Source organism: Peromyscus californicus, unplaced genomic scaffold (assembly GCF_007827085.1).
Source record: "Peromyscus californicus insignis strain IS unplaced genomic scaffold, ASM782708v3 Scaffold_13__1_contigs__length_99412109, whole genome shotgun sequence".
Lineage (NCBI taxonomy): Eukaryota > Metazoa > Chordata > Mammalia > Rodentia > Cricetidae > Peromyscus > Peromyscus californicus.
The window spans coordinates 92,255,803-92,283,381 of record NW_026294424.1 but is presented as its reverse complement, the minus strand read 5'-3'; the positions used below and the strand labels follow the sequence as shown (position 1 = coordinate 92,283,381).

At 45.2% G+C, this 27,579-nt stretch overlaps 1 protein-coding gene across 9 annotated transcripts in view; it reads left to right on the top strand.

The window, feature by feature from the left end:
• The window catches only part of Wdfy3 (WD repeat and FYVE domain containing 3), a 250,490-nt gene that overhangs the window by 203,121 nt on the left and 19,790 nt on the right, over window positions 1-27,579 (top strand). For all 9 annotated transcript variants that reach the window (XM_052735532.1, XM_052735528.1, XM_052735531.1 and 6 more), the window contains 15 exons: window positions 457-625; window positions 3,300-3,463; window positions 6,737-6,885; window positions 8,591-8,711; window positions 9,200-9,285; window positions 11,562-11,642; window positions 13,935-13,989; window positions 14,203-14,322; window positions 16,619-16,736; window positions 17,602-17,708; window positions 19,116-19,269; window positions 23,166-23,257; window positions 23,463-23,675; window positions 26,919-27,066; window positions 27,150-27,304. In XM_052735532.1, coding sequence (XP_052591492.1) covers window positions 457-625; window positions 3,300-3,463; window positions 6,737-6,885; window positions 8,591-8,711; window positions 9,200-9,285; window positions 11,562-11,642; window positions 13,935-13,989; window positions 14,203-14,322; window positions 16,619-16,736; window positions 17,602-17,708; window positions 19,116-19,269; window positions 23,166-23,257; window positions 23,463-23,675; window positions 26,919-27,066; window positions 27,150-27,304 — 1,932 coding nt within the window. The remainder of the gene's footprint in view (window positions 1-456; window positions 626-3,299; window positions 3,464-6,736; window positions 6,886-8,590; window positions 8,712-9,199; window positions 9,286-11,561; window positions 11,643-13,934; window positions 13,990-14,202; window positions 14,323-16,618; window positions 16,737-17,601; window positions 17,709-19,115; window positions 19,270-23,165; window positions 23,258-23,462; window positions 23,676-26,918; window positions 27,067-27,149; window positions 27,305-27,579) is intronic.

The following is a 27,579-nucleotide window of genomic DNA, read 5'->3' as shown; positions in this document are numbered from 1 at the left end:
ACGGAAAGGCACCACACAGTTCTTGCTCTCCCTGCTAGCTCCTGAAGGAAATACTTGAGACTGTCCCAAGGGGACAAGCGCCCTTCCGTCCCCTCAGACTGGACAGCCCTGTTGCAACCCACCGCTCTTCATGATGGGCATGCTTTCCTCTACTGCCCCGGAAGGTCAGCATGCACAGAACTGACAAGGAGCTTCACCAGCCCAGAAATGCTATTTGGTTAAACATGGCCTCTTTCTCTTGGAAGAACAAAACTGCCAATATTGTTCAATATATTGTCATTTCACAGACTGTGGAGTTTTTAATGGAGCAACTTAACCCAGAAGTCTGTGTATTTAGTGTTTCGTCATCTAGTCTAAGCAAATCCTGTGTACAATAGGAACGCAGAGAAGTCTTGACAAGCTTGCATTGTACTTGTTGAAAATAACTCTGAGTCATTTTCTCTGGTTCTTTCTTAGAAACCTGCTCGGTACAGGAGAGCTGTAAGTTATGACAGTAAAGAATACTACTTACGCCTGGCCTCTGGGAACCCAGCTATTGTTCAGGATGCTATTGTAGAGAGTTCAGAAGGGGAAGCCACCCAGCAAGAACCAGAGCATGGAGAAGACACCATTGCCAAGGTCAAAGGTAGGCTTCCTCTTTGATTTTTCATTTAAATCATTTTGGAGCATTCCTTCCATGTGACTTCATATGAAAATATGAGCATTTGCAAACAGGGGTCCAACTATAAACATGTCTATATCCACTTGACTCACAGGATTGGTGTATGAATGAGAACTAGAGACTGGATCTATTCCCTGTAGATGTATAGGTCAGTCATATAGCCATTGGCTCAATAACTTTTCATTGTATTTGGCAAAGCACTCAGAGAAACCTGACTTCAAGCAGCTAAATAAATAATTACAAAATTAAAACCATTATTAGATATATCATCAATGTAGCTGCAGGGAGTCATCTCAAATTTAGCCTCTGGAAGGCCACCTGTTTCCCCGAATCTGTGGTTAAGTCCCTCCCTACAGCACACCTAACAGGTCCCGTCCTCACATCCTACTCTGGCCCTTGTCCTGATCCTGCCCAGGGATGGAGCTTTGCTTCTCTCACACACAAGGCACAGTGGTTTCGTCCTCACTGCTGCTTATCTCGTTTAAATGTGTGAGTTTTCTCAAAGGCAGGGATCGTTTCATTCTGTGTGGTGTGTGAATGTGCACGGATACACAGTTATGTGTGGTGCAAGTACACGTGTGTGTTCATGCACGTGAAAGCCTGAGGTCATCCACAGTTGGAGCTCTTCAGAAGCTATCCACCATGTTCTCTGAGATCTCTGTCATTGTTCACTGATTCTGCTAGGCTGACTGCCAGCAAGTCCTGGGAATGCTCCTGTCTCAGCCACACCAGTGCTGGGACTACAAGTGTGCAACATTATACAGTTTGATATGCGTGGGCTACCGGTCATTCAGGTCCTTGCTTAGCACTTTACCAACTGAACGCTCTCTCTAGCCACAGATTCTTTTTTCCCCCTTATTCCATTGACCCGTTCCTAGAATAAAAGGAAGACCTAATATGTATAGAATCCATAAATTAATCCTTTGTTTTCACTTTTTAAGTGTCTGAATGACTACAAACTCAAAACTTTTTTCCTAAAACTAAGCCTTGAAGTATAAATTAAGAATTTTAATTAAAAATTTTAAAATTGAAAGCAAGTAGATTAAAATTGTCAATAAATTAAGACTAAACTTCAGAGCTGGAGAGATGGCTGAGTGGTTAAAAGCTCTGGCTGCTCTTCCAGAGGACCCGTGTTTGATTCCTAGCATGCATATAGTGGCTAGCAGCCATCTGTAACTCCACTTCTAGGGGATCCGACGCTCCCTTCCGGCCTCTGTGGACATCAGGCACTCATATGATGTACGGACATGCATGCAGTCAAAACACTTAAAATTAATTTGAGAAAAGAAAACTAAGCCTTACATCCAATGGATTAAAAACTAATTGTATCCAACAAGTTACACTAGACTTGGAGTTGGAGGTTGTGACTCGTTAACCTGAAAGTAACGCGGCCAGAAGCCCCGCCCCTCAATGGGTGTTCTCAGAGGCTTTGTCTCCTGACTGTTCATACTCTGCTGGAGCCTCTGCTCACCAGTGTTCAGTGGACAAGACTTTCAGCAGGGTCACTTACGCGTCCCCAAATGCTAGTTACTGTGTTGGTAGCAAGTATACTGTCACTTTTGATGGTACAAATAAGGAATATGAAGACACTGAATATATGATTTATAGTACATTTTTAAGAACATCTAATATTTTAGGATCTCACTTATTTTTATTTCTTCAAATGTGATTTTTTATGAAATTATGCAAGTACAAGCAATAAAGCATTTTCTTAATTAATCTACAAATTAATGATCTCTTCCTATGTTGTTAAAGAGTTCTATTCCCGTTCCTCATGGCCCATTGCTTGGCTAATTTCATTCATGTATGAAGAATCACATTCCTACTTTCAATGAGGTGGCACGGCCACCATGAGCCCTCTAAGTGAGTTATAATGCGTTGTGTTATGCCATCCTTATGTGTGTGACAGTGACTTGTCATTTACCATTCACTCACAGTGCCTCCCCAGTGCTACTTGTCTGTAAACAACGCGATCTTGCCACTAGTTACACTCAGCATCTGACTTCCCTGAGAATTGACTATGTGAGATCGTGGTCCCAAGGTCTTCACATTCATTACCAGATTTACCCCTCCAGCAAACCTCTGAGCTAGACAGAATCCTCCCAGTTTTATAATGGAGAAAACCATGGTTCACAGAAGGCAATAACTTCCCAGAGTTGTGCAGGATTTAATTCCCAAGCCTGTGCTGCTGACCCTGGAACGCTGCTGCTGGTCTGTTCTCTCCAGAGTTCTCTTATAGACTGTACAACAGGGACTGTGTGTGAGGGAGCTGCTGTGGTACTGCAGGACAGGTAGACTCAGAGAGAGTAGAGGTCTTAGAGGCTTCTGTTGTGGCCACTGTCGTTCTGAGGTCTGTGGCAAGACAGCAGGTACCACATGGGAGAGCAAAGCTGCTCACCTCATGGCAGCCACAAAACAGATAGGAAGGGGCGGGGTCTAAATACCCCTTTCCAGGGTGTGTCTCCTAATGACCTAGTTTTTCCTACTAGGCCCCACTCTGAAAATTCCACCCCCACCCCCAGCACCATACCGAGGATCGAAGCTTTAGCCCGTGGGCCTGTGGAGGCCACCCAAACACCCATAGCTAACTCGGAAACTCAACTGTTCCCCTTGTGGCCCTGTTGGTTTCTGTATGTAGGCCTGGTGAAGCCTCCCCTGAAACGCTCTCGGTCTGCACCTGATGGGGGAGACGAGGAGACCCAGGAGCAGCTACAAGACCAGATTGCTGAGAGCAGCTCCATAGAGGAGGAGGAGAAAACAGACAATGCCACCTTGCTGCGCCTGCTGGAGGAAGGGGAGAAGGTACTGTGCTCCTGAGGAGGGGGTGTGCTGACGCAGCATCGCAGACAAGGCAGGAGAGCCCAGGGTGAATGCGGGTTCTGCCCTCCCTGCCCTCGACAGTGCAGACTCTGATCAGGACCCGAGTTCACGGCTGACCCCGCTTCACTCTTCCCCAGTGGCCTTCTTAGACCACAGCTCTCCACAGCCCTAAGCAGTCCATCTGCAGGCAAGCCGTCCGGGCTTGATGCACCTTTCCCTCTGCATCTCCAGAACTCTAGTCAGCACGTACAAACTACACACCAGCTCATCAGTGCCCTCACAGGAAGCTGGCGGCCATGCCTCCCTGTTCTGTCTGCCTACAGCGTGCACGCCTTGCACGCACCGTGGTTTTAGCTCTGAACTTGGCTCGTACTGTTTCTTCTGACGATTCCCCCCACCTTCCCTTCACTGCTGTAATATCTAGGCTAGTAACTCCTGTGTGTCCATCAGTCCAGAAGTCTGGAGCCCACATAGCAAACTTGCCTGCTCAGCCTCCCTTAGACGCTTGTAGACTGCCCATCTGTTGGGTACCATAGCGTATCCGCTCACTGTAATCATTTGCTCCTGTATCTTCTCTTCCTGATGGTGTGTTTACACTCAGGCACTGTTTCTTATCCACATCCCATTACCTTATACAATTCCAATCATAATAGACCAACAACCCTTCCTCTAGTAATTAGCTACAGGAAGGAAGGTAGATAAATTGGTTACTGTGTCATGAATTTGAATATCACCCTTATCAAAGGCTATTTTTATTTTTGCCTGTTGTATTAAGTCTTGATATAGCCCCTGAGATCTAACCTACTTCAAGAAGTAGTAATGAGAAGCTGATGTATAATTAAAACAACACTGTTCAGATATGTGCTCTGAATAATTTTGAATGAAATTATAAAAAGAAAAAAAACATGTAACTATGAAAATACATCCTTTCAGAAGATAGCTTGAGAGGGAGGCTCCTGTGGCCTGGAGTGTTCAGCATCTTCACCTGGATGCTGTTATCTTGCTGTGTTCTTAACGTTTGGAAACTCAGAAAGCTCATGTGCCTATGATGTCCATCTCTTCCCGTCGCCCCATTTTCCTCCTCCCCCCCATTTACATTGCAGTAGTTATTTTAAGTAAGTCGAGAAGCTGAGGGCAGAGATCAGTGGTGGAATAGGTGTCTAACATGCATGGAGCCTTGGGTTTCATCACCAGCACCACAGGGAAAACAAATTTATACATGTTTATGCCTTGGGATATGGCTCATTTGGTTGAGTGCCTAACCTAGCATATAGGAATTCCTAGGTTCAATCCCCAGTCCTGAATAAATGGGATAAAGTGGTATAGGCTGGAATCATAGCATTGAGGAGGTATAGGTGGGAGGCTTTGGAGTTCAGGGTCATCCTTGGCTGCCAAAGGATTTCGAGGCCAACCTGGCTGTTTTTGGGTTCTATTGCTATGAAGAGACACCATGACCACAGCAACTTTCATAAAGGAAACCATCGAATTGGGGACCTACGATTTCAGAAGTTTAGTCCATTATCTTCATAGTGTGACATGGCAGGATACAGACCTGTATGGTGCTGGAGAAGGAGCTAAGAGTCCTACATCTTGACCCACAGACTACAGGAAGTGGTCTGGGACACTGAGTGTGGCTTGAGCACATATGAGACATCAAAGCCCACCTCCACTGTGACACACTTCCTCCCACAAGGCCATACCTATTTCAACAAAGCACACCTCTGAATAGCCCCACTCCCTTTGGGGGCCATTTTCTTTCAAACTACCACACTGGCATACATGAGACTTACGTTTCAAAAAATTAAAATAATTTTTAATGTCTGGGTTTCCCTACAAACAGCCCACTCCTTTGTTTATTTATTGGCTTTTTCGAGGCAGGCTTTCTCAGCATAGCTGGGGCTGTCCTGGAACTCTCCATGTAGACAAGGCTGGCCTCTAACTCAGAGATCCACCTGCCTCTGCCTTCCTAGTGCTAGAATTAAAGGTGTGCACCACCACCACAAACTTCTTTTATTATTGAAATGATTCAGATGTGCAATAAAATTGACTTATACTTAGATATTTAAGAAAATATATTAATGCTTTCATCTTTAAATTTTGTTTCTAATTGACAAATAGTTGTGTACATCTTTAGGATACAATGCGGTGTTCCTGTCTATAAACATAGAAATATTTAGTCAAGCTAAGAAGTACATCACCTCACCATAACAAGGTCGTCACTAAAACTCACCCTCCACTCCACATAGAACTTTGTGTCCTTGGGAATCATTTTTTCCTTTCTAGTGCTGACTCCCTACCCGCCGGGAACCAACTTGGACTTTTCTGTTTATTTCTCAAACTTTCACTCTCATGAGTACATTTTCTCCTGCAATCATTTCACATCTGAATGCTGCAGGAACTACATTCAAGCTCACATTTGCTTGGCCTTTGTTCCACTTTGATTTAGTTGCTGACTTCTCCCTCTGACTTGAAATCAGTTGCAGCAAGAAGGAATGTTTGCTAGCCTTTGGAAAGGAACTGTGCCCACACAGAGAGCCGCAGTAACCTACCCTGTGAGGGACGAACACCTGCCAAGCTGGGCTTTCCCCAGTGGCCTTACAGCCTGGCAGAGTCTGGGACCAGGTGGGGACACATTCAGCCATTGTAGCTCCTGGGAGGATCTGGAGAAAGAGTGAGTTCTGGAAGAGAAGAGAGCCGGCAGTTCTTACGTGGTGCTAGGCTTTATCTCACTTCAGCCTCACAGCAAGCCCATGCTTATGTTAGAAATAAAGCAGCAAGCAGAGGCTCCAAGAAATTCAGACCCCCTGAGCAAATCTACAGACGTGTGAGCAGCAGAGCTTGGAGCTTTCCTGCCACTCACAGGCCTAGCGAACGTGTGCCGAGTGTCGTCTTGCCTGTCCTGATCTTTCCATGTGCATATTCCAACCCTCGGCTCTGCCAGACTTTACTCTGTGCCCTCCACGAGAGCAAGAGCCTCAGCTACCTGATTTCTCACTTACAGACTCTAACACAGGTGCTCCTAGCATAGGAGACGGGTCCTAAGTTGGGTGTGGTCTTAAGTGGATGATGTGGGTGAATGTCTGTCTCCTATCGCTAAAGGCATCTGCAAGTGGAAGTGAGTGTAAGCTGTGTCTTTGCTTGCTTGAACTGGGGTTTAACATGCTTAGCTTGGGGCTTACTGTAACAGTAACAAGAGAGAAATTAGCCAAAAAAAAATTAAAGTTAAAGAAAGAATATTTGTGACTTTCTTTATAGATTCAGCACATGTACCGCTGTGCTCGAGTCCAGGGCCTGGATACCAGTGAGGGGCTGCTGCTTTTTGGTAAAGAGCATTTTTATGTGATTGATGGATTTACCATGACAGCAACCAGAGAAATAAGAGACATTGAGACTTTACCTCCAAAGTAAGTAAATGAATGAAGAGACACGAAGTAAAGCTGCCTTTAGATGACAGAAAATACATTTGCAGTATTTCTTTTTAATCCCAAGCCTGTGTCCTAAGTAACGTTATCTCCCAGTTCATTTGTGCCTCAGGCCAATACTGCTGTTTCCACTAAAGAAAAGGGTGCTTGTTCATCAGGTGGTATTCCATTTTATGTCTTTTCATTATTAGCATTAGATTCCAAGTGGCAGTCGTCGTTGTTAACCTAGTGTTTTAGTTAGTTGCTCTCTTGCTGTGATAAACAGCATAACCAGAAGCGGTTTGGGGAGGAAAGGGTTAATTTGCCTTTCATTTCCCTGTCAGAATCCCTCATTGAGGGAAGACAGGGCAGGCACCATGGAGGAGAGCTGTTACTGGCTTACTCCCCAAGCCTCACTCAACTTGTTTTCTTAGACAACCTAGGACCACCTACCTGCCCAGGGGATGGCACCGCCCACACTGAGCTGGCCCTTCCCACAGAAATCATTAATCAAGAAAATTCCACACAGACCACTCTTCCGGACATGTTTTCACAGTTGAGATTCCATCTTTCCAGATGGCTCCAGCTGTGGCAGCTGACTAACTAGCGCACCTATATGTTCATAAGATCATTCTGAATTTGTAAGATCACCTGTGAAATTACCGACACAGAGTGGGGAGATGGCTAAGGGGGTAAAGGCGCTTGCTACCCAAGCATGAGCTCTGATCCCCAGCACCCACATAAAAACACAAGCATGGCTACACAGGCACCTGTTTTCCCAGTGCTGTGGGGACCAAGTAGGGAAATTGCTAGGGCTCGGTGAAAGACCCTGTCTCAAAGGAATGAGGCAGGGAGTGAAGTAGCGCCTAATGTCCTCCTGAAGTCCTCCGCTGTGCCTGCAGCATGCCCGTGTGCATATACACTACACACATGTACACACCTAAACACGTGCACTCACGGTAGGAACACATTCAAGAACAACACTAAACCAAAAACCAACTCTTGTACTCGGAGGACCTGGAAGTGGGGGGACGGAAGCCCACACGGAATGCCTCGCTAGCCGAGCTCTTCTCCATCTTCCTTCCCTTCTCCCGGTCGCGGGGTAACCGCGGCTAACAATCACTTTGTGGTCAGAACACACATTTTGTCTCGTGCGTCAGCATTCTGAGCACCTAACACTCCTGTTAATGAGGCAGGGTCTCTCTGTGTTCCTAGAGGATACTGCAGACGCTTTCTTCACCAGTCACGGGCACATCATGACTTTCATGAGCCCTTCTTTTGTATAAAAAAACTTGGTAATTATGTTTCGTGGCTCTTGAAAAAATCAAGTAAAGCCATGTTCTGTGACTCCTGGTATAAAGTTAGGTCTATATTAAAATATTTTAAGTCCTTTCTTTTTATTCTGATCTGGAAAGAAATAAAATGTTTTGGGGACTCCCCGAGTATGTTGTTGGCCTAGATCCCTTGCTGTTTGATAGAAAGGCTAGTCCTAACAAAAATAAATGTTTGAGTTGTGATCTTCAAAGGGATTTCCTTGTTCACCGGGAGATGGTAGATTATTCTCTTAATCATATTTCTAACGGAAAGTTCTGATATATTGTCTCCCCTCCTGGTCTTATGTTGGAAATGGCGTATGCTTCGTTGATCCCTGAGTTTATCTACCCACTTTTGTGTTTTATTTGCTTCCTTTTCTCGTGGCTTCTTGTAGTATGCACGAACCAATCATCCCTCGGGGAGCCAGGCAGGGCCCCAGCCAGCTCAAGCGGACGTGCAGCATCTTTGCCTACGAAGACATCAAGGAGGTGCATAAGAGGAGGTATCTCCTGCAGGTGAGGTGGCGGCACACTTAATGTTTCCCCCCTTTTTCAGTTCCAAAAATGTATCACTTTAAATGACTCGGTGTTGTGATAACTGTAGCGTCCATGTTGCTTCCCTAGAGACGAGCATCCCAAGGGTCTCGGCACTTTAGGATGCATCTGTGTTTTCTTAAACACAGTCTGGATTCTGGTGCTGCCTTCGTTATGCATCTCTCTCTCTAGTCTTCAAGTGAACATTTTGTTTTTTCATATAAAAAGTACATCCTCATTTTAAGAACATAATTTTTAAGTTACTATTTATCATTCTGTTTTTAAAGATTTCTTTAATTTTAAGCAGAATAAGAAAATTCTTTGATTGCATGGCTTAATATTACAGAGAATTCATGAGTCTAAACTATTTTCCAGTCAAGAAATTCCTCAGCATTGTAGAACTTGACAGTGGGAAAGTTAGTGTGTTTCTTGTGATCTGTTTCATCGTTTACTTTCTCTCTCCATTTCAGCCTATTGCTGTTGAAGTTTTCTCTGGGGATGGACGGAATTACCTCCTGGCTTTTCAAAAGGGAATTCGGAATAAAGTCTACCAAAGGTCTCCTTCATGAGGAATTCCTTATATGCGGTTGTGGGAAGGAATGGGAGGGGCCGTTGCCAGCCTGTTCAGCTAGGTGCTTAAAATCCAGATTCCAGACCAGTGAGTCAGCACCTTCGCAGTGTTATTTTCATTTCCCAGCCTCTGGAAATGTGATTCCTCCAACTAGCTTTTAGAATGATGCCAGCTCCCTGATGAAATAGCTTTTCTCCCTTCTGGTAAGTTATAGTGAGAACTATCAAAGGCTATTTTATCACAAAGTCTGAGAGAAAAAAAAAAATGTCACTTAAAAAATAATGCTTTAGTGGGCTGGAGAGATGGCTCAGTGATAAAGGAACTTGGTCCCAAAGCCCGGTGACAGGAGTTCAATCCCCAGAACCCACAAAATGTAGAAGAGAAGCAACTTCACAGCCTTCCCTCTAACCTCCACACATAGGCCGTTGCACCTGCCTGTCTACATACACAATGATGATGTGTCAAATAAAAGTTGTAAAGGAATGCTTCAGGTTCAAAATGTTCCGCCTTTCTCTTACCTTCCGGTGAGGCTCCAGAACTGAGTTCCCTTAGAAACAGGATCCCCATGAGAGTCTTTGCTGCCCTGGAAGGAAAGTTGAATGCCTTCGTTGTTGAAAAAGTAGCATGGTCAGTTAAACTACTGATCAGTTCTAAGCATGTTTTATCATTGGTGAAAAGATCTAAAAAAGTACATGCTCGTGATTGGTGTTTCTGTTAGATATGAGGATAGGAAGGGACCAGAGGCTTCCTTATACGAAGGATGGTGTAGCTCCTGGCACTCCCCTGGGTTATCGGCTTCCTGTACATGCTCATGGTTGGTGTTTCTGTTAGACATGAGGATAGGAAGGGACCGGAGGCCTCCTTATACGAAGGATGGTGTAGCTCCTGGCACTCCCTGGGTTATCGGCTTCCTGATTATGTTACTTCCATGAGGACTAGCTAATATCACGCTCATGCCACTGCAGTGCAATACCATCTGTCCCTTTATAGATGGTGGCACCTGCAGAGAGTACTAGATCCTAGATCGACTTCTTTGTAGCCTGTGTATCCATCTGTGACAAAGCTTACCTTGTGAACTGGGCAGAGTAATGGAGTAACAGCAGTAAAAATAAGTTGAAACAACCACAGCCATATGTTGTAATGGAAGTTGTTGAAAACACAAGAATTTTTTATTTCTGGAGTTTCCCATTGAATATGTTTTGGACTGTTTTTTTTATGTTCTTTAGTTGGCCATAGGTAACTAAATGGCAGAAACCAAAACTGTAGGTAGCAGAGGACCATTGGAGTGTGTGAGCGCAGAAATGACATGTCCTTTAAATACAGCCCCTAGACCGACCGGTGATCCAAAACTCTCTCCGGTGTGAGAGGGCTGATGAGGTGACCGGTCCCCTTCCTCGTCTAACTGAGCAGTTACAGAGGCAATACCTTTCAGCATTCACAGCTGTGGGGTGCTGGGGAGAGGAGAGTTTGTCTTTCAGAAATCTCTTTGCACATCCTTTCCAGGATTTCCCCCACGATTCTCCTTTGAGATTTAAGACATATACTGATGTCATGAGCAACTCTGCATATAAAAGTTGTCTCTTGTGTGTCCCCATTCATTTCGTGAAGTCTAACGGGTGTCAGCTGTGTCTTGCCTACTGTCAGGTGATTGTTTAGTTGAGGTCACTCATTAGCACCTCATCTGTTGACTCAGTTCCCCTTCCCCACTTATGTGACAGCGCAGAAACAAGGAAGATGGAGCTGTGGGCCTTTCTAGCATCATCCTGGTTACATAGTTGTCTCCTGGCAGCATCCTGGTTACATAGTTGTCTCCTGGCAGCATCCTGGTTACATAGTTGTCTCCTGGCAGCATCCTGGTTACATAGTTGTCTCCTGACAGCATCCTGGTTACATAGTTGTCTCCTGACAGCATCCTGGTTACATAGTGGTCTCCAGGCAGCATCCTGGTTACATAGTTGTCTCCTGACAGCATCCTGGTTACATAGTGGTCTCCAGGCAGCATCCTGGTTACATAGTTGTCTCCTGGCAGCATCCTGGTTACATAGTTGTCTCCTGACAGCATCCTGGTTACATAGTTGCCTCCTGGCAGCATCCTGGTTACATAGTGGTCTCCTGACAGCATCCTGGTTACATAGCCTCCTAGATGCCATTTACAGCTATGGGAGGGTCAGGCGGCAGGAAAGATGTAAGGAAAGGTCCTTGTTTCTTAGGGCTCCATTAGGTCCCTGCTGAGACTTCATTTGCACTTTTAAATTCTTTAGGTTCCTGGCAGTTGTGCCCTCTCTCACTGACAGCTCAGAGTCTGTCTCCGGTCAGAGACCAAACACCAGTGTGGAACAAGGGTAAGTAGTGTGTTGCTTGCTCAATATCATTTCACGGTGAAATTAAGATGACTTATATCTAGATAGAATTATTTGGTATTTTTCATCAGTTGTTATAGAAAAAAATTGAATTCTCGAAATAGAAGCTTTTATTCTTTCATTTAGTGCTACATTTTAATATTTCTTATCTTCAAAAATCTCTTTGGAAGCATAACCTTCAGTCACTCACCTGTTCATTGTATATATAAAGTATTCTCTGATCTTCTGATGTTACCTTTCCCAGGTTTTCTTATAGTACTGAAATGCGATTCCTCGTTTTGAGTAGACTGTCTGTAATAAAATGAAGTGTGTAAGGCTCTTGATACACCGAACCAAATTGATACACAAGAAATTCTCCATCTGTATTGTACCCTGATTAGATTGATTTGCTTGACTCTGCATTCATCATTTAAATTTCGGATTTTATGAAAGGCTTTCTTGTGCAATTGTGTATTTCACTGAGAGTACACTTGCATTGTTTGTCAGCTGATGGGCTCCTCCTATCTTGTGCCCGCTCTTCCCGAGTTCTTGTCCTCAGCCGACAGGGGTGGCTCTAGAATGAAGTCTTGGTTATGCCTCTACTTGTTACAAATTTCCCAGCCTTCCTTGCTCTGTTCTCTGGTTGTTACATTTAAAATCTCTGGCTCTGTGCTCAATCAAGCCCATCACCCTTCCCTCCCAGCTCCCTCATAGCTCCTTTTACTGAGAGGTCCCTCTGGGTGCTGCAGCCCTTCCAAGAATCCAGATACTCAGCTTCGTTTGCAGTCAGTTGGTGGCAGGCCACCTGGAGAGAAGCAGTGTTGAGGGACTGACTAAGAAATCACCCACACTTGCAAAAGATGTAAAAACTTAATAAAGAGTCTGTCTTTTACAAATGAATTGTCCTTTCAATCTGTGCACACCAAAACATATTAAGTTAATAAAAAGTTGCTTTTATTTTTATTTAATCAGTAGCAAATAAAAAATCCTAAATATGTGCTTTTGTTAACCTCAGGAACAGATCCTAGAAGTTCCAAACATGTTTGTTGTTAACATAAATACAGGAAGGGAAAGGTTTTCCTCCTCTGCTTTCTAGTACTGAGGAATGTTCTCACTCCTCTCGAGAGACCGCTCTGTATGTTCACTTTGCCTGGTTGAAGGACTCTATAGATGTAGAAAATGGCGCCTGTGGCACTGAGTCTGGTGTGTGCCGTCTACTGCCCCTTCAGATAATCAAGGGTACAGCCAATGACTCTCGAGCCAGTGATTAATTTTCAATACTGTAGTTCTGATAACCTTAAGTAGCATTTTATAATGCTCTGACGGGTGTACTGAGCAGCAATGCTGTCTTGTCATAAGTTCTCATACTGTCAATCACTTATTTAAGATGTTTCGGGAGTTATATACCTTCTCTGTGGAAATCGTTGCACACTCCCATTCTTTTGGTAAACATCTGTGGATCTGTTTGCATGGGTTTGCACTCTAGTGAGAATTAGAAAGTTGGAGCAGATCAGAGGTTTCCAGATCTTTACCTATGATGGATAATGACGTGTATACATTATACTACATCCCCCGGGCACTTAGGACCTAGGTCTTTTGTAACACAAATTCTAATAGGTCTTATAATAAACCCAGAGCCAGATACTGGGGTAAATGCTGAAAGATGAGAGAGACAAAGGAACAAGCCACTGCCACGTCTCACTCGCCAACTCCATGAACCTTCTCACTGAATGTCTCTGAGTCCTCAGCTGAAAGGGGTCCAGTGGAAAAGAGGCTTCCTGTCTCCTCACGCCTTACATACCCTTCTCTGCCCAGCCATATCACTTCCTTCCTAGTGCTGGAATTAAAGGCGTGTGATTCCCAGGTACTGGAATTAAAGGTGTGTGCCACCACTGCCTGGCATCTATGTTTAATCTAGTGGCCTGTTCTGTCCTCTGATCTTCAGGCAGATTTTATTAGGGTACACAATATACCAACACAGTCTTTACCCATGATGGATAATGGCATGTATACATTGTGCTATGTCCCCGGGCACTTAGGCTGACTCATGAAGAGTGAAACACAGTTCAGAGAAAAATGCCTCCCTTGGTATATATGGTGCCTTCTGAATCATTTGGTTCAGATATTTCATGTTTCAAAGTGCTCATCACAGCCCTCTAAAGTGATTTCATGGACCACATTAACAGATCCACTGTGGGCTAGAAAGGACTTACAGACAAGTGACTGAAACGTGTTGGTTGTAAAGCTGTCCAGATTTAAAACTCTGACCTATAACTGAGTTCCTTCTGTGTTTAGATCTGGATTACTTAGTACATTGGTTGGAGAGAAGTCTGTGACTCAAAGATGGGAGGTAAGTACTAGCACGTGGAGTGTTCCTCCATGCCTTGTGGGTCGTGGTCCTTAAAGGTAGACCGCAGAGAAGAGATTTCTCTTTGGGGGCGGGGGGTCGGTATTGTGCTGAAATCTTCTTTTTCTAAATGTCTATTTTTGCATATAAAATTTTTTAAGCAGCAAAAAAACAATTTATCGCTCTAAGATGTGTCTCTTTATTGTCTTTCCTAAGAGAGGTGAAATCAGCAACTTCCAGTACCTGATGCACTTGAACACCCTGGCTGGCAGATCTTACAATGACCTTATGCAGTACCCCGTCTTCCCCTGGATCCTCGCAGACTACGACTCCGAGGTGAGCCGCGAGTCATTGGCCAACTCTGATACATTTTCATAAAGGAGAAAGATTTCAGTTCCCCTGTGCCTGCTCTGCGGTCTCGTGTTCCCTGATCAGCATAGGTACTTCCTGTGAAGAAGGCAAGAGGAGATTTAGCTTACACACACTGGAATATAACGTGTAAGGGAAGGTTAGGTAACGGAGTCCCTCCTGGCATATTGGGCACTGACTCACAATGTCTGTCCAGTTTCCTTAAGTGCTAATCAATTTGCATCCACTGGAAGCACCAGAAATTGCCTTTGCAGTTTGAATTGATGGCCAGGAAAAACCGGGAAGTGACCCTTTCTACAGAACATCACTGCTGCATAAAAGGACTATTTTCTGCTTTCCTGAGAAGCAAGGGGGATTTCTCATAACTTGGGACTCCAGATCATTGGCATCCGATGTTCATGTCCTCACTCCTCTCTGCCCATGCTTCTTGTCTGGTAGAGATGAGGCTGGTCCTGCTAAAGCAGGAACCAGTGGAGTAGGACAAGATTGGCATTTGTGAGAAAGATGAGAAAGATTAGTCACTCTCAGAATTCAAAAACCCATCTGACTTTGTCTCTCGCTAGAATCAGAGCTGCTTGAATGATCAGAAATTTTATGTATCATATTTGGAGAAAATTGAAGCTTTTGTCCTCAGAAAAAATGCTGGTTTTCTAAAAGAATACCAATCTCCCCTATCTGCGTAGACGCAGCTTAGGTGCTCTTGACGTGTGAGTCTGATTCACGGTTGAGTGAATGAATACATCTTACAGGGTGGTCGAGAGGAAAGACTCACGAGATGAAAATATTCAGAGTTCATCTGAAGAAGAAAATCTTACATTACAGATTTTAAAGTGTTGGGAAAGCAAAACGGGTGCATTTGTGTGGGGAGGTAATAAGGCCCCCCACTTCTCGATCCAGGCACAACCACAGCTCTGTGGCATCGTCTTAAGACGGCCCCTCCATCCATGCATCTGTAGGGTGTGCCTCCCTCCCTTCCGTCCGCCTCCCTCGGCTTTCCCAGCACCACTCGCGTCTGTACCTCTCCCTGGATCGTTGCCCCAGGCTCTCCCTCCGTCTGCTCTGTACACCATGGTCCTCACAGAGTTAATTGGCTTACACCCGTCTAAAGTTATTCCGTGGGACGCCCAAGCCCCTCCTCTCCCGCAGAAGCGTTTTTCGTGTGGTCCAGCCTGCCTGGAACGTTTCTCAGCACCTGGCTAGTCTGTAGTATCCTTCAGTTCACACACAAGCGCGTCTCTCGAGGGGAGCACCCTGGCCTTCCTCTCCGTCCCTGCATCAGCTGGGTGTCATGGTTCTGGTCCTGGTTTTCACTCGTTGCTTTCATTTACAGCCAGGTATGGTCATATTTGTGGGACCCTACTTGTCTGTGAGGTCCGGAGCACAGAGGCCTCTCACAGCACCTCTGGAGCCCACCCCTGGAGCCCACCTCTGGATCGATGGCTGTCACTCGGCAAGCATTGTGTCATTGCTGAGTTTAGTGTAGATGAGGAACTTCTCATGGAGGCTTCATGAAGACAGAAGTAGACTTGTCTTCGTTAGTGTGGATCAGTTTCTTGTCCCTAAGACTGCTTGGATGTTGGGCAAATTTTTTTTTTTTTTTGGTTTTCCGAGACAGGGTTTCTCTGTGTAGCAAAATTTTTAATACTCATGATGTCCTATAAGAAGGACATATATTAAACATTTCACAAACATGTATTTCAAATTTCTACCTTTAAAAACCATAATTTGGTTTAGGGTAAATTTTGGTTTTCTTTTGAATGTGTGAATTATGTCAACTAGTGATATACTTTGAAAATAGTCAGAGTGAAAAAATAGATTGTATTTGGGAGTCACTTCCTGGGGTGTGTGCACTGATTGCTGAGTGTTTTCATTTATCTCACTTCTAAACCATCTACACAAAGCAAGTGCTGAGGAATGACGTTAGGAACTAGGAGGGGGCAGGAGGAGGCACAGAAAGACTCCATCCTCCGGTTACAGGAGCCACGGAGATACTACTGAATGGGAGCTTTTGTGTCTGCAGTGTCTGCTGGGTCCTTGTTAAAAACTAGAGGCATCTCCCTGTGAAATGCATAATTCCAAAACACTTGTCAAGCACTGCCACTTACCAAGCCTTGCTTCAGAATGTAAGGTGTGTAAACAGTACACAAGCTGGTATTTCTAAGTTCTTTCCACAGATAGGGTCGCTGCCCACTACAGCCACTGCATCTCCCCTGGGGAGAAGGGTGCCTGGTAACCTTGCACTGGGTTTGGTTTTGTGTTTCAGGAGGTTGATCTTACGAATCCCAAGACATTCAGAAACCTGGCTAAGCCCATGGGCGCACAGACAGACGAGCGGCTGGCCCAGTACAAGAAGCGGTATAAGGACTGGGAAGATCCCAATGGTGAGGCACTCCTTCTGCCTTTGGCTTCGTGTTTCGGTTTCGAAAGTAAACACTGGTTAGTGCTCTGACACCTGTGGATGCACCTGCAAGCTGCGGCTGTTACACATGCACACTTGCACATATGTTATTACAGTAGAAACTCAGTTTTCATGCCAGTCTGTGGCCATCTCTGTAAGATTCTTGTAGCTGTCTGCAGAGCCCTGCAGGAAACTATCTCATCTGTCTTGGTCTCTAATAATATTTAGTCTGGGAACTACACATTCATTCACTGCATCTCTTTTAATTTCATTTGGGTACTTTTTAAAAGCCCTTCATTTAAAATTATGAATTGACGTTTGTAAAATATACACTTTGTTATATTTAGTGGCTTGTTTTTCTCCTTCAAATACATAAAGCAAAGGGGGAAAACCTTGAATTTAAGCTTATTAGTATGCCTGTGCCCATTGTCTTTCTCTCCCTCCTCATCCTGTCTGCCAAGGAAGATACGCAATAACGATACATACTATTACATTGCATTTGTAGACAACAATTTAGAGAACAAGTCATAACTTAATGAAGACAAGTAGCTAATAAGTTGGTATTCTCCTTCCGTGGAAGATGGCTTGCTGTTAGAGGGAACAAGAGCCCCAAACTGCAGTGGGAGATGCACTTCTCTTTGGAGAGAACCCAGCAGGCGTGTTCTAGGTGCCTGCCGGCTATGTCCCTGAGGGGTAGTGGAGTGAGGGGTCCCTGCTGTCTGGACCTGGAACTAGCGGCGTTTGGTGTCACAGTTGCCAACATTTCCAGACCTACTGGTTTGATTAACACCAAGTTTACGTTTCATTTCTTCTTTTGTTTTTAATGATGCCCCAACTGTCTGGAGCAGGGGAGACTCCAGCGTACCACTATGGCACCCACTATTCATCCGCAATGATTGTGGCTTCATATCTTGTAAGGATGGAGCCTTTCACACAGATATTCTTACGGCTTCAGGTAAAGCTCAAACTTCGAATTTTTGCTATTCTCATTAAGTCTGCTTTCATTTCAAATTGTCATTAAAAAAAAAATCCTCACCTCATGAGGAACACTGTGGAGCTTGAGTCCTGACAAATTGGTCATTCAGAGCTGAGCTGAATCCTGCTAGGCTTAAGCTGATAAACTAGAATTCGTCTAGAGTGAACAAGTGCCAGGATCCTGCAGTTAAACAGCACACATACTGCAGCCGGGGAGAGGGCGTTTAGTCTTAACTAGTTGGACTCAGCGAGTGTTTTATTTTAAAGGCTGTGTCCATATTCTCTCTGTGCTTCAGCACATGCCTGCCGACTGCCCCCTTTGCACTCGTCAGTGTTTGCCTGTTCGGAAGGACGTCAGAGGACAAGGACAAATCTCTATCTTACAGTTGCAGGCTTTTAGTGAAGGAGACAGTAGCTACACATTGTTTTTTAGTGAATCAATTCTGAAGTGTTTTTAGAGTGTGATCAACTCTATCAGAAAAAAATGCGAATGACGTGTGGACAGTGGGGGAGGGGGAGGCAGCTTAACCCAGGGTGGCTGAGGGAGGTGAGGGGCCCTGCAAACACCTGAGCACACAGTGGAATCTACAGGAGGCCCGAGGCAAGCATGGGGTGGGGAACAGCAGGGGGTCAGGGTACCCAGAACAGAATGAGGACGTAAGCGAGGAGGAATGGAGGAAGAAGCAGTGCAGAGCAGGGCAGGCCGTGGCCGCCGCCGTCCGTGGCCTTGGCGTTTCCTATAGCACCTGCCAATGGCCGCTGTGGAAGCGGATGTGACTCGGAGGGTTCGTGGCTAAAAATGCTTCCTGCCCTAACTTGGTTATCAACCATTAACCTCCGATAACTTTGTACTCAGCCTCCTAGCTGTGAAAACTTAGATGTCGTGTTAACTGACGTTAACGTGCACAAGGAAGTCAGGGCACCAACCAGAGGCTAATATGAATGAGACTCCTGTACAGAACCTGTTACCTGTGAACTAATGTAAAAAGCAGAATTGGCCAAACATCCATTCCTACATAGTAACTTCACTTTCCAATTACATGTGGTTTACGTGAGAATCTTTCCTTGGGGCTTCATAGTTTGTGGAAGAATTCTTACTCCCTTATAGTCTTGATGTCTCTCTAAAGACTAATATTTTAAATGAGTTTTACAATGTTTCATAGTTGAGTTGTACTTTGATTACAAAACAATTACACTGGGCATCTTTTGTAAAGAATACACCAAGAAGAAACAGATTTTACGATTATTTAAAGTTCTGCATGTTGAACGTAGGATGGCAAGAGACAGGGATATAGACGAGTGTTGGAGGTGTTTTAGCCCTTGAACTGGACAGACTTTGTGCCTCAATGTTCCTTAATGGAGAGGTGCCTCCTCCTCCTGCCCACAGGGCGGACACTTCGATCTGGCAGACCGGATGTTCCACAGCGTGCGGGAAGCCTGGTACTCGGCGTCCAAGCACAACATGGCGGATGTGAAAGAGCTTATCCCAGAGTTCTTTTACTTACCGGAATTCCTGTTCAACTCTAACAACTTTGACCTGGGTATGTAGAAGTGGCGTTTTGTAGGAGTGTTAGCAGTCTTTCTTATAAGCACTGTCCACAGTGCTTGGACAAGGAGCTCCCTCTAATCCACCCTGCCGCACTGACTGCTGTACTTGGAGTTGTGTCTAAAGGAAACACAGGAAAGCAGTTTCATGCCTCAAAAGAGCCAGTTCCAGTGGGTGTCGGGGAGAATTTAACCCTGACACAGATGGCACCCGATAGTTGGGGTCATGTTGTTCCAGTGAAAGCAAAGTGGAGTAAAAATGTATTTGAGAAACACTGCTGTTGAAAACCTATTGATGGCCAGGAGTGGTATACAGAATCTTCTGAGTCATCTTAATCTTGCATGTTACCTGAGGCATTATCAATTTATATGTTCATTTGTTTTAAAATGACAGTATAAAAATAATTTAAATCATGTTTCTTTATCCCGTGACTGTCCTGTTTTCCAGCGAGGGAAAAAGACCAAATCAGCATGTCTTCAAAAGAGAAAATTTCCATGTGTTTCTCCTGTTACCTGGCAGTTAGGGGAAGCGCTTGACTTGAGTTACAGTTTCGTGGATCACAATGTGCTGATCTCTGCTTCTGAGGGTTTCTTTGAAAACAGCAAAAATCCATTGTTCCCACTTCAGAATATTCCAGCCAGCTGCTCTTTTGTTTGCCTTTTTTAATAACCTGTTTTCCGTCAGTTTTCATGGTTACACAGCATGATGTGCACACTTGCAGTCCAAGCACTTATGGGACAGGGGGATGATCGGTCAGTTTCACACTGGCCTCGTCTACAAACAAAGAAAACGAATATTAAACATGAAAGCACTACATAACCTAGTGGCTCACTCCTAAGTGTACAGAATGGAAGCCAGAGGCTCAGGCGAGCACATGTGTGTGAGTGCACTCAGAATACGAACTGTTACTCATCCCACCCAACAAATACCTAATCATCAGCGTTGGAAAAGGCTTTGGAGATTTTGGTCCACAGTCTGGTTGGCCTTGGGGTTCAGCCTGTGAGAGGGGGGGCATCACAGCAGAGGCTCATGGCGTAGAAAGGCCGTTCTCCTGCAGCGAGGAAGCAGAATGAAATGGAAAGAAGGGACTGGTGTCTCGCTGTTTCCTCCGGAGCATGCTCCAGTGACCACAGACCTACCCCTGAGCCTAACCTCTTAAAGTCAGTGTCACCTCCTTGTAGCACCAGTCTAGGGACTGTGCATTTGACCAAACAAGGGCCTCGGGGATATATTCCAGCTCTAGTGCAGCAGTAGGTGAACCTCAGAAACATAATGCTTAGTGGGAAAATCCAGCACCGAAGTCCGTCGTCACACAATGCGTGATGCTTCGGCAAGCCTCAGAACAGGCAAATGCACTGACACAACACACAGGAGAGGATAATGAACCGCTTCATGGTTTCTTGGGGCTGATAAAAGTGCTCTGGAACCACATAGAAATGCTGGCTGCATACTCTGCTGAACTACTAAATGCCATTGAATTAGTCTCTTTAAAATTGATTAATTTTGTTGTATGGCTGTTAACCTCAAGAACACAGACAAAAACAAACCACCACCAGTTCCCGCCCTCTGAGCAAAGATTAGCAATGTGAAGGAGTGCATCTGGGCTTGCTTTCCCATTGTTCTAGTGCTCCTGTTCCTAGGCTTTTTCCTTGGGAGGAGCAGCTGCAGAATACATAGACCAAGGATTTCTCTGTGACCACACTGCTGTCAGATGTCTTTAAAATGACTGGGAGTTCTGAAGAAATATGTCTGACATAAGGATCCTCTAAAGGCAGATTACATCTCAAAGAGGCTCTAGGGATTATTACTTGTTTTTTATCATCAAAAAATTAGGTCTGTGGGGCTGGAAAGATGGCTCGATGGTTAAGAGTGAAGACCATCTTGCCAGAGAATCCTAGGTCAGTTCCCAGCAGCCGTGTAGATTGGCTCACAACTGTCTGTAATTCCACCTCCTGGAGATCTGACTCCTCTGGCTTCTGCGCGCACGCACACACACACACACACACACACACACACACACAGAGTGGGGGATTGTAGCAGGAATCTTAAAAGTTCTAATTAATAAAATCAAACCCAGGGCCAGTTACTGGGGTGAAATGCTGGAAGGTCAGAGAGTCAGAACAAGCCACAGCCACCTCCCCTCGCCAATTCCTCAGCTGGTCCTATTTCCTCAGACTGGAAGCCTCTGAGTCTTCATCCAGAATGAATCTCAGCTGAACTGCTACTTGAAAGCCTAAAAGCTTAACCAGCCAAATGCTTCCTTCTAGTTTCTGGTCCTCACGCCTTGTATACCTTTCTGCTTTCTACCACCACTCTCTGGGATTAAAGGCTCGCTTTCTGGAATTAAAGGCGTGTGTCACCATGCCTGGCTGTTTCCAATGTGGCCTTGAACTCACAGAGATCCAGAGGGATTTCTACCTCTGGAGTGCTAAGATTAAAGGTGTGAGTGCCACCATTGGGGATCATTTCAGGGGCTTAGGGAATGTGTGAAGTATGTGGTCACTATAATGATTTGACTTAAGTCATATGTTAATTTCTAACCCAATCAACAGATTGGTCAGTAAACTGGTTTTTATATCCACCACATTATAAATAAATAAGTCCCAGTGATGAGCACATGATGGTTTCTGCGGGAAGTATTTTTCCTGGCTTTCTCTTGGAGGCAGCCCAGGGCTCTGAAATCTGAAAACTGCGCTACTTGAGGAAACTTAACACGGCATTTTTCTAACCAGCTGCTGTGAAGTTCCCCAATTGTTTATTGTTTACACTTCTCACAGTGCTAATCTCATTTGTACCTATGGGAGCTGTAAGCTGAAATGACCTTTTAGAGTTATTTCATTAAACATAAAAAGAACCTGTTTTTCTAGATGAGAATTCCAATTAATTTTTTAAACCTCATAGCAGATGGTTTCTTTTTTTTTCTTAAAGTTGGAAATCTTATTTTCTAGCCCAGGCTGGCTTATAACTTGCTATGTAGCCCAGGCTGGCCTATAACTTGCTATGTAACCCAGGCTGGCCTATAACTTGCTATGTAGCCTAGGCTGGCCTCCAATTTGCAGTCCCCATCTCCCCTTCTTAAGTGTTGGGGTTATAGATGTGTACCACTGTGCTGGCCTCAAATTATTTCTTTAATACTTTCAGATTATCTCATATCATTTAAATAAGTTTAAACAGAATAAGTACCAATATTCATTGCAAAATGATGTTTTTGTTTCTGCCAAGAAGCTCTAGTTTTTCCAAGAGTTTTCTTTTAATGTTGCAAAAATTTATTGTTTCGGATTTTATTTTTTAATGAGACTCATCACTGCAAAATATCTGTTTTCTATGAGTGCCTTAAGTGTCAGCTAGGCATGGTGGTCCGTGCCTTTCATCCAAGCACTTGGGAGGCAAAGGCAGGTGAATTTCAAGGCCAGCCAGAGCTACACGATAGGAAGACCCTGTGTTAAAAATCTACATATACATTTTTTTAAGTATCAAAAGATGAGCAAACTCGTGTACTGAAGTTATCATAACATGTGCCATTGAAAGGGAATTTGCAGCTGTCAGCATTCTAGAAAGTGCTGTGTTGCTCTTAGAGGACAGTAAGCTTAGCATCAGAGCCCGGGAATCTTACCAGGGAGAAACTGTTTACCTTTGTAAATGGACCCTCCTGAAAGACACTTGGGAGAGTTTTGCTTTTTTTTTTTTAACAGTTGGCAGTCTTTCTGAGGCTTGCTCTAGGGAGCAGCCTTGGAGAAAGGCCACAACACAGTCTCAGGAAAAGGGGGGTGGGTGTTCTGTGGTGAAACTGAATCTTGTGATGGCTCTACCACGATTTCTGTCTCTTTAGTGGGAGCTAACCGCTAAACTCACTCTCACACTTCCTTTCTAATTGTGTCCTAATTGGCACAGGCTGTAAACAAAATGGCACCAAGCTCGGAGACGTTATCCTTCCACCCTGGGCAAAGGGAGACCCAAGAGAGTTCATCCGAGTCCACCGGGAGGTAAGGGAAGTTGGGGTTCACCTGCCCAGTGACCGCAGTGTGGAGAGAGGACCCCGAGGAGTGTGCCACGCATTCTTTAAGTTACTTGTATTGTCCTCGTGATTCTTAATTATTTTAATTCCTGTTGACTTCGAGCCAAGTTTCTTTTACTTTGGAAAAAAGTAATAACAGCCAGGCAGTGACTCAGCCTGTTTTGGACCCCCAGGCTCTGGAGTGTGATTATGTGAGTGCCCACCTCCACGAGTGGATTGACCTGATCTTTGGCTATAAGCAGCAAGGCCCTGCTGCCGTAGAGGCTGTCAACGTCTTCCATCACCTTTTTTATGAGGGTCAAGTGGATATCTACAACATCAACGACCCACTGAAGGAGACGGCCACCATCGGGTTCATTAATAACTTCGGTCAGATCCCTAAGCAGGTATGGCTGCTCTTATCATTGGTGCATTTGTTTCCTTCTGTAGGTGTGGGAGATGACTGTGCAGTAGTAACTGACAGCCAACCACTTGCCCATGAAATTCAGTAGATGGCCCATTATTACTTTCCTTCCTGTTACACAGTCCACGTACGTAGGATTTTTGTTGCTTAATAGTTTTCATTCACAAACTAGGTACATGTTCATGTATAGTGCTCAAGACCTACCAGGAGGTGCCTTGTGGGCCACAGAATATGGAGATGGGATTTCAACTTGATGCCAGTCCAAACCCAATGGTGACCATAGGCAAGGAAACGGCACAGCTGTATTTAACTTCAGTGTTCATTATAGGCCCCTCCCCCCCCCCCCCCCCGCCACACACACACACACACACACACACTCTCACATGCGCACACACACATGTGCACACACATACACACGCACACTCACACACACACACACCTTAGAGGAACTATGATGGGAACTGAAGAGCATTTAGTGCCTGTCCTAGTGCATGGCTGCTGCTGTGATAAAGTCCCCAGACAAAAAGCAGCTTAGAGAAGAGAGCTGATTTTAGCTCACAGTCCCAGGTCACAGTCCCTCAGGAAGTCAAGGCAGGAGCTTGAAGCAGCTGCTTCACAGATCGCATCCACAGTGGAGAGCAGAGAGAAATAAAGGCTTAGTGCTTAGAGCACTTTTTCTGCTCTTATGCAGGCCAAGGCCAAAAACCTGAGGATGCTGCCACTCGGTTTCAGGCTGGGTATCCCAGCCTCATTTAAGGCAATCAGAACGATCCCCTACAAACGTGCTCAGAGGCCAGTTTGATTTTGATAATTCCTCATTGCGACTTCCAGGTGACTCTAGGTCTGAAGTCAGTCATTATAAGTAGTCATCATGGAGATGTGTTGTGACTGTTTGGGCCACAATCTCAATGGAGATATGCAAAGGGCTGTGCTGAGCTAGGACTGTCTGGACAGACAGTGGCTGCTTCCCCCCATCTGAATGCTGGGAAGAAAGACCCACAGCCAGGGCCCACAGCCCTCAGTCTGGAGACTACTGCATTGAGCCCAGTGAGGAGCAAACCTCTCTCCTCCATCCCCACCATGCAGGGTACACAGGAAAGTGGGAAGCACCAGTAGTGGCCACAACACCGTGGCGGACACACCCAGGGCCAGGCTGCTCCTGCCACCCGCCTGTGCAAGGCCTGCGGCTCTGCACTGAGGGCCCTGGCCTCCTCGGTCGTGGGACAGCTGTTCTGTCTTCCCTAGGTTTGCCATCTCCAAGGTTTCTAGTGTTGACACTGGGAACACACGGAAGAATGGCAAGCTTTGCACGTGGAAAAGCAACGAAGGACTGTAGGACAGACAGTACTGCGTCCTTCTCCATGCAGCCTGATCCGCCAAGAAAACGAGTCTACCTTCAGAGCAGAGTGATGCTGAGACCTCCCTGCTCCCTCCTTGACCCATTGCTCTTTCCTGAGGGTTACAGGGGTGGGATCTGTAGGAAGTGCATGTGTTGAACAAACCTCAGGACCTTGCACCAGAACTGGGGAGATTTAGTGCCAGCTGCTCTCACAGTTCAGTTTCCAGCTTCCCGTTGGATGGTTCCCAGCCATGCTAACTCTAGCTCCAGGGGACTCTGACTCCCTCTTCTGGTGTCTGAGGGCACTGCATGTCTCACACACACAATTTTAAAGACCCTCTACTATTGTAAGATTGCTGTGTTGCTTTGGTATAAGAAGCCAGCAGAGTTATTTCTAAAACACTCCATTAAATAAAAGAGAATACTTTCATACCTAGGTTGTATGGTCACTGGATGTACATAACTTCGTATGCCTGTGACTCTGCACAGTACCAAAGCCTTCGTCAGAACTCCTATTGCTGTGATAAACCCCATGGGTCAAGAGCAAGTAGGGTGGGGGTAGTTTATCTTACAACTTGTAGCCCATCATCCAGGGAAGTCAGGACAGGAACCTGGAGGCAGGAGCTGATGCAGAGACCATGAAGGGGTGCTGCTTACTGGCTTCCTCCCCACCGCTTGCATAGACTGCTTTCTTATACACACCAGGACCACCTGTCCAGTGCGCTTCTTCATCAATCATTAATCATGAAAATGCCCCACAGGCTTTCTCACAGGCCAATCTGGTCAGGGCATTTTCTCAATTGAGGTTCTTTCTTCCCAAACGACTGCAGCCTGTCTGGTTAACATAAAACGAACCAGAACAGTCTTTGTGTAAAGTTCTTCCATTTCTAGGCATGCTTTGTAATGTGTGTTTCTGTTTTACAATGTCCAAATCTATAGATACTAACAGAACCCTGGTCCATGTCCCTACATATATCTGAACTAGAAACAAGGGCCTCAAAGGCTCAGGAGTCTGCACCTGGATTCCTGTATGTCAGGTGTTTTTCCCATTTTTTTCTCTAGTGATCCCAGTAAGGTCTCCTAGAATATGGTTGAGGATCATCATAGAGCGCAGATACTTTTCCTCAAATACTAGTTTCCCAGCATAAATGACAATATAAGTGCTTCAAAGAGTTTGAAAAAAATTATTAAGTGGACTTTTAATATTTTTGATCTTGTAGAAATAGTAAACAAAAAAAATGCCAAAGCTGTTTTATTCTTTTAAAGATTTGGTTTATTGAGAAAAAGTAAGAGTGAGCCTGACAGCTATCGCTGTGATGCAAGTCCTGCCCCTGATTACTGTGTTGTGGACACTCACGGTCTTCTTAACCTCTTCGAATTTCTTTCCTCGAATGCAAGATGGATTCATAAATTTGCAGCAAGAGCACCTCAAAGACACCAAAGTGGCATCGTTCAGTCACATTAGGGACAGCTGTGCAGGGCATCGCATTGCTAAGTCACATTAAGGATGGCTGTGCAGAGCAGGAAAAAATCCCGTTACAGTGTCTGCCTTCAGGGACAGTAGATGAGGTCATGGAGAACTGCTTAACTTCCAAACACCGCCGGACAATAACTGTCAGTCAGTGTGTAGTTTGAGTAATGACATTTTCTCAGGAAGTTAATTCAGCTTTGTATTGGGTATGGTGACCCCAGCTCCGGCGCCATAATCCTGTCACTGCTTACTGTGGTAAAGTCTCACAGTCTCAGCCTCTGACCCTCTTTCCTCAGATGAAAACTGGGGATAATATAATATATAATGCGTGTAAAGCTTATGTAAAGAAAGCCATGATGCTTGGCACACAAAGGGCTGAGTACATGTCATCCTCTAGCGCGTGTTATCCTCTTCAGTTGTTTAAAAAACCTCATCCACCAAAGCGAGTGAGGAGTCGGCTCAACGGAGACAACATGGGGATCTCCATCCCACCGGGAGTCACGGGAGACAAGATCTTCTTCCATCACCTAGACAACCTGAGGCCTTCCCTGACCCCAGTGAAAGGTAAGATGGTGGGCACCAGATCTCGGTGTGTGGGCCTGAGAGCCTGAGTCCCCATCTGACTTAATGCAATGATTTCTTGGTAGAACTCAAAGAGCCTGTGGGGCAAATCGTCTGCACAGACAAAGGCATCCTCGCAGTAGAGCAGAACAAGGTCCTGATCCCACCAGCCTGGAACAAGACCTTCGCCTGGGGCTACGCAGACCTCAGCTGCAGGCTGGGGACCTACGAGTCAGACAAGGTGCGCTTTGCTGGCCTTCTTCAGCCTCGCCCCTTCGTGGTCTGGACAGCCTGGCTGAACAGCTGGGGAGAAGCTAGGCCAGGCTCTGTCAGCAGCTCCTCCAAAGGCAACTTCCTGCTCCAGATCAAGGAGAGAGCTGCTGAAGAACAAGTGTTTCTTGGAAATCTGTGAAGTGGGTGCAAACAGCTCTCCTCCCACTCCCAGAATTCTTCTAACAGACCCTAGCCAGCAAAGGGCTCACCATTTCTGCAACCTGGCTACCCTCTTTTGTCTTT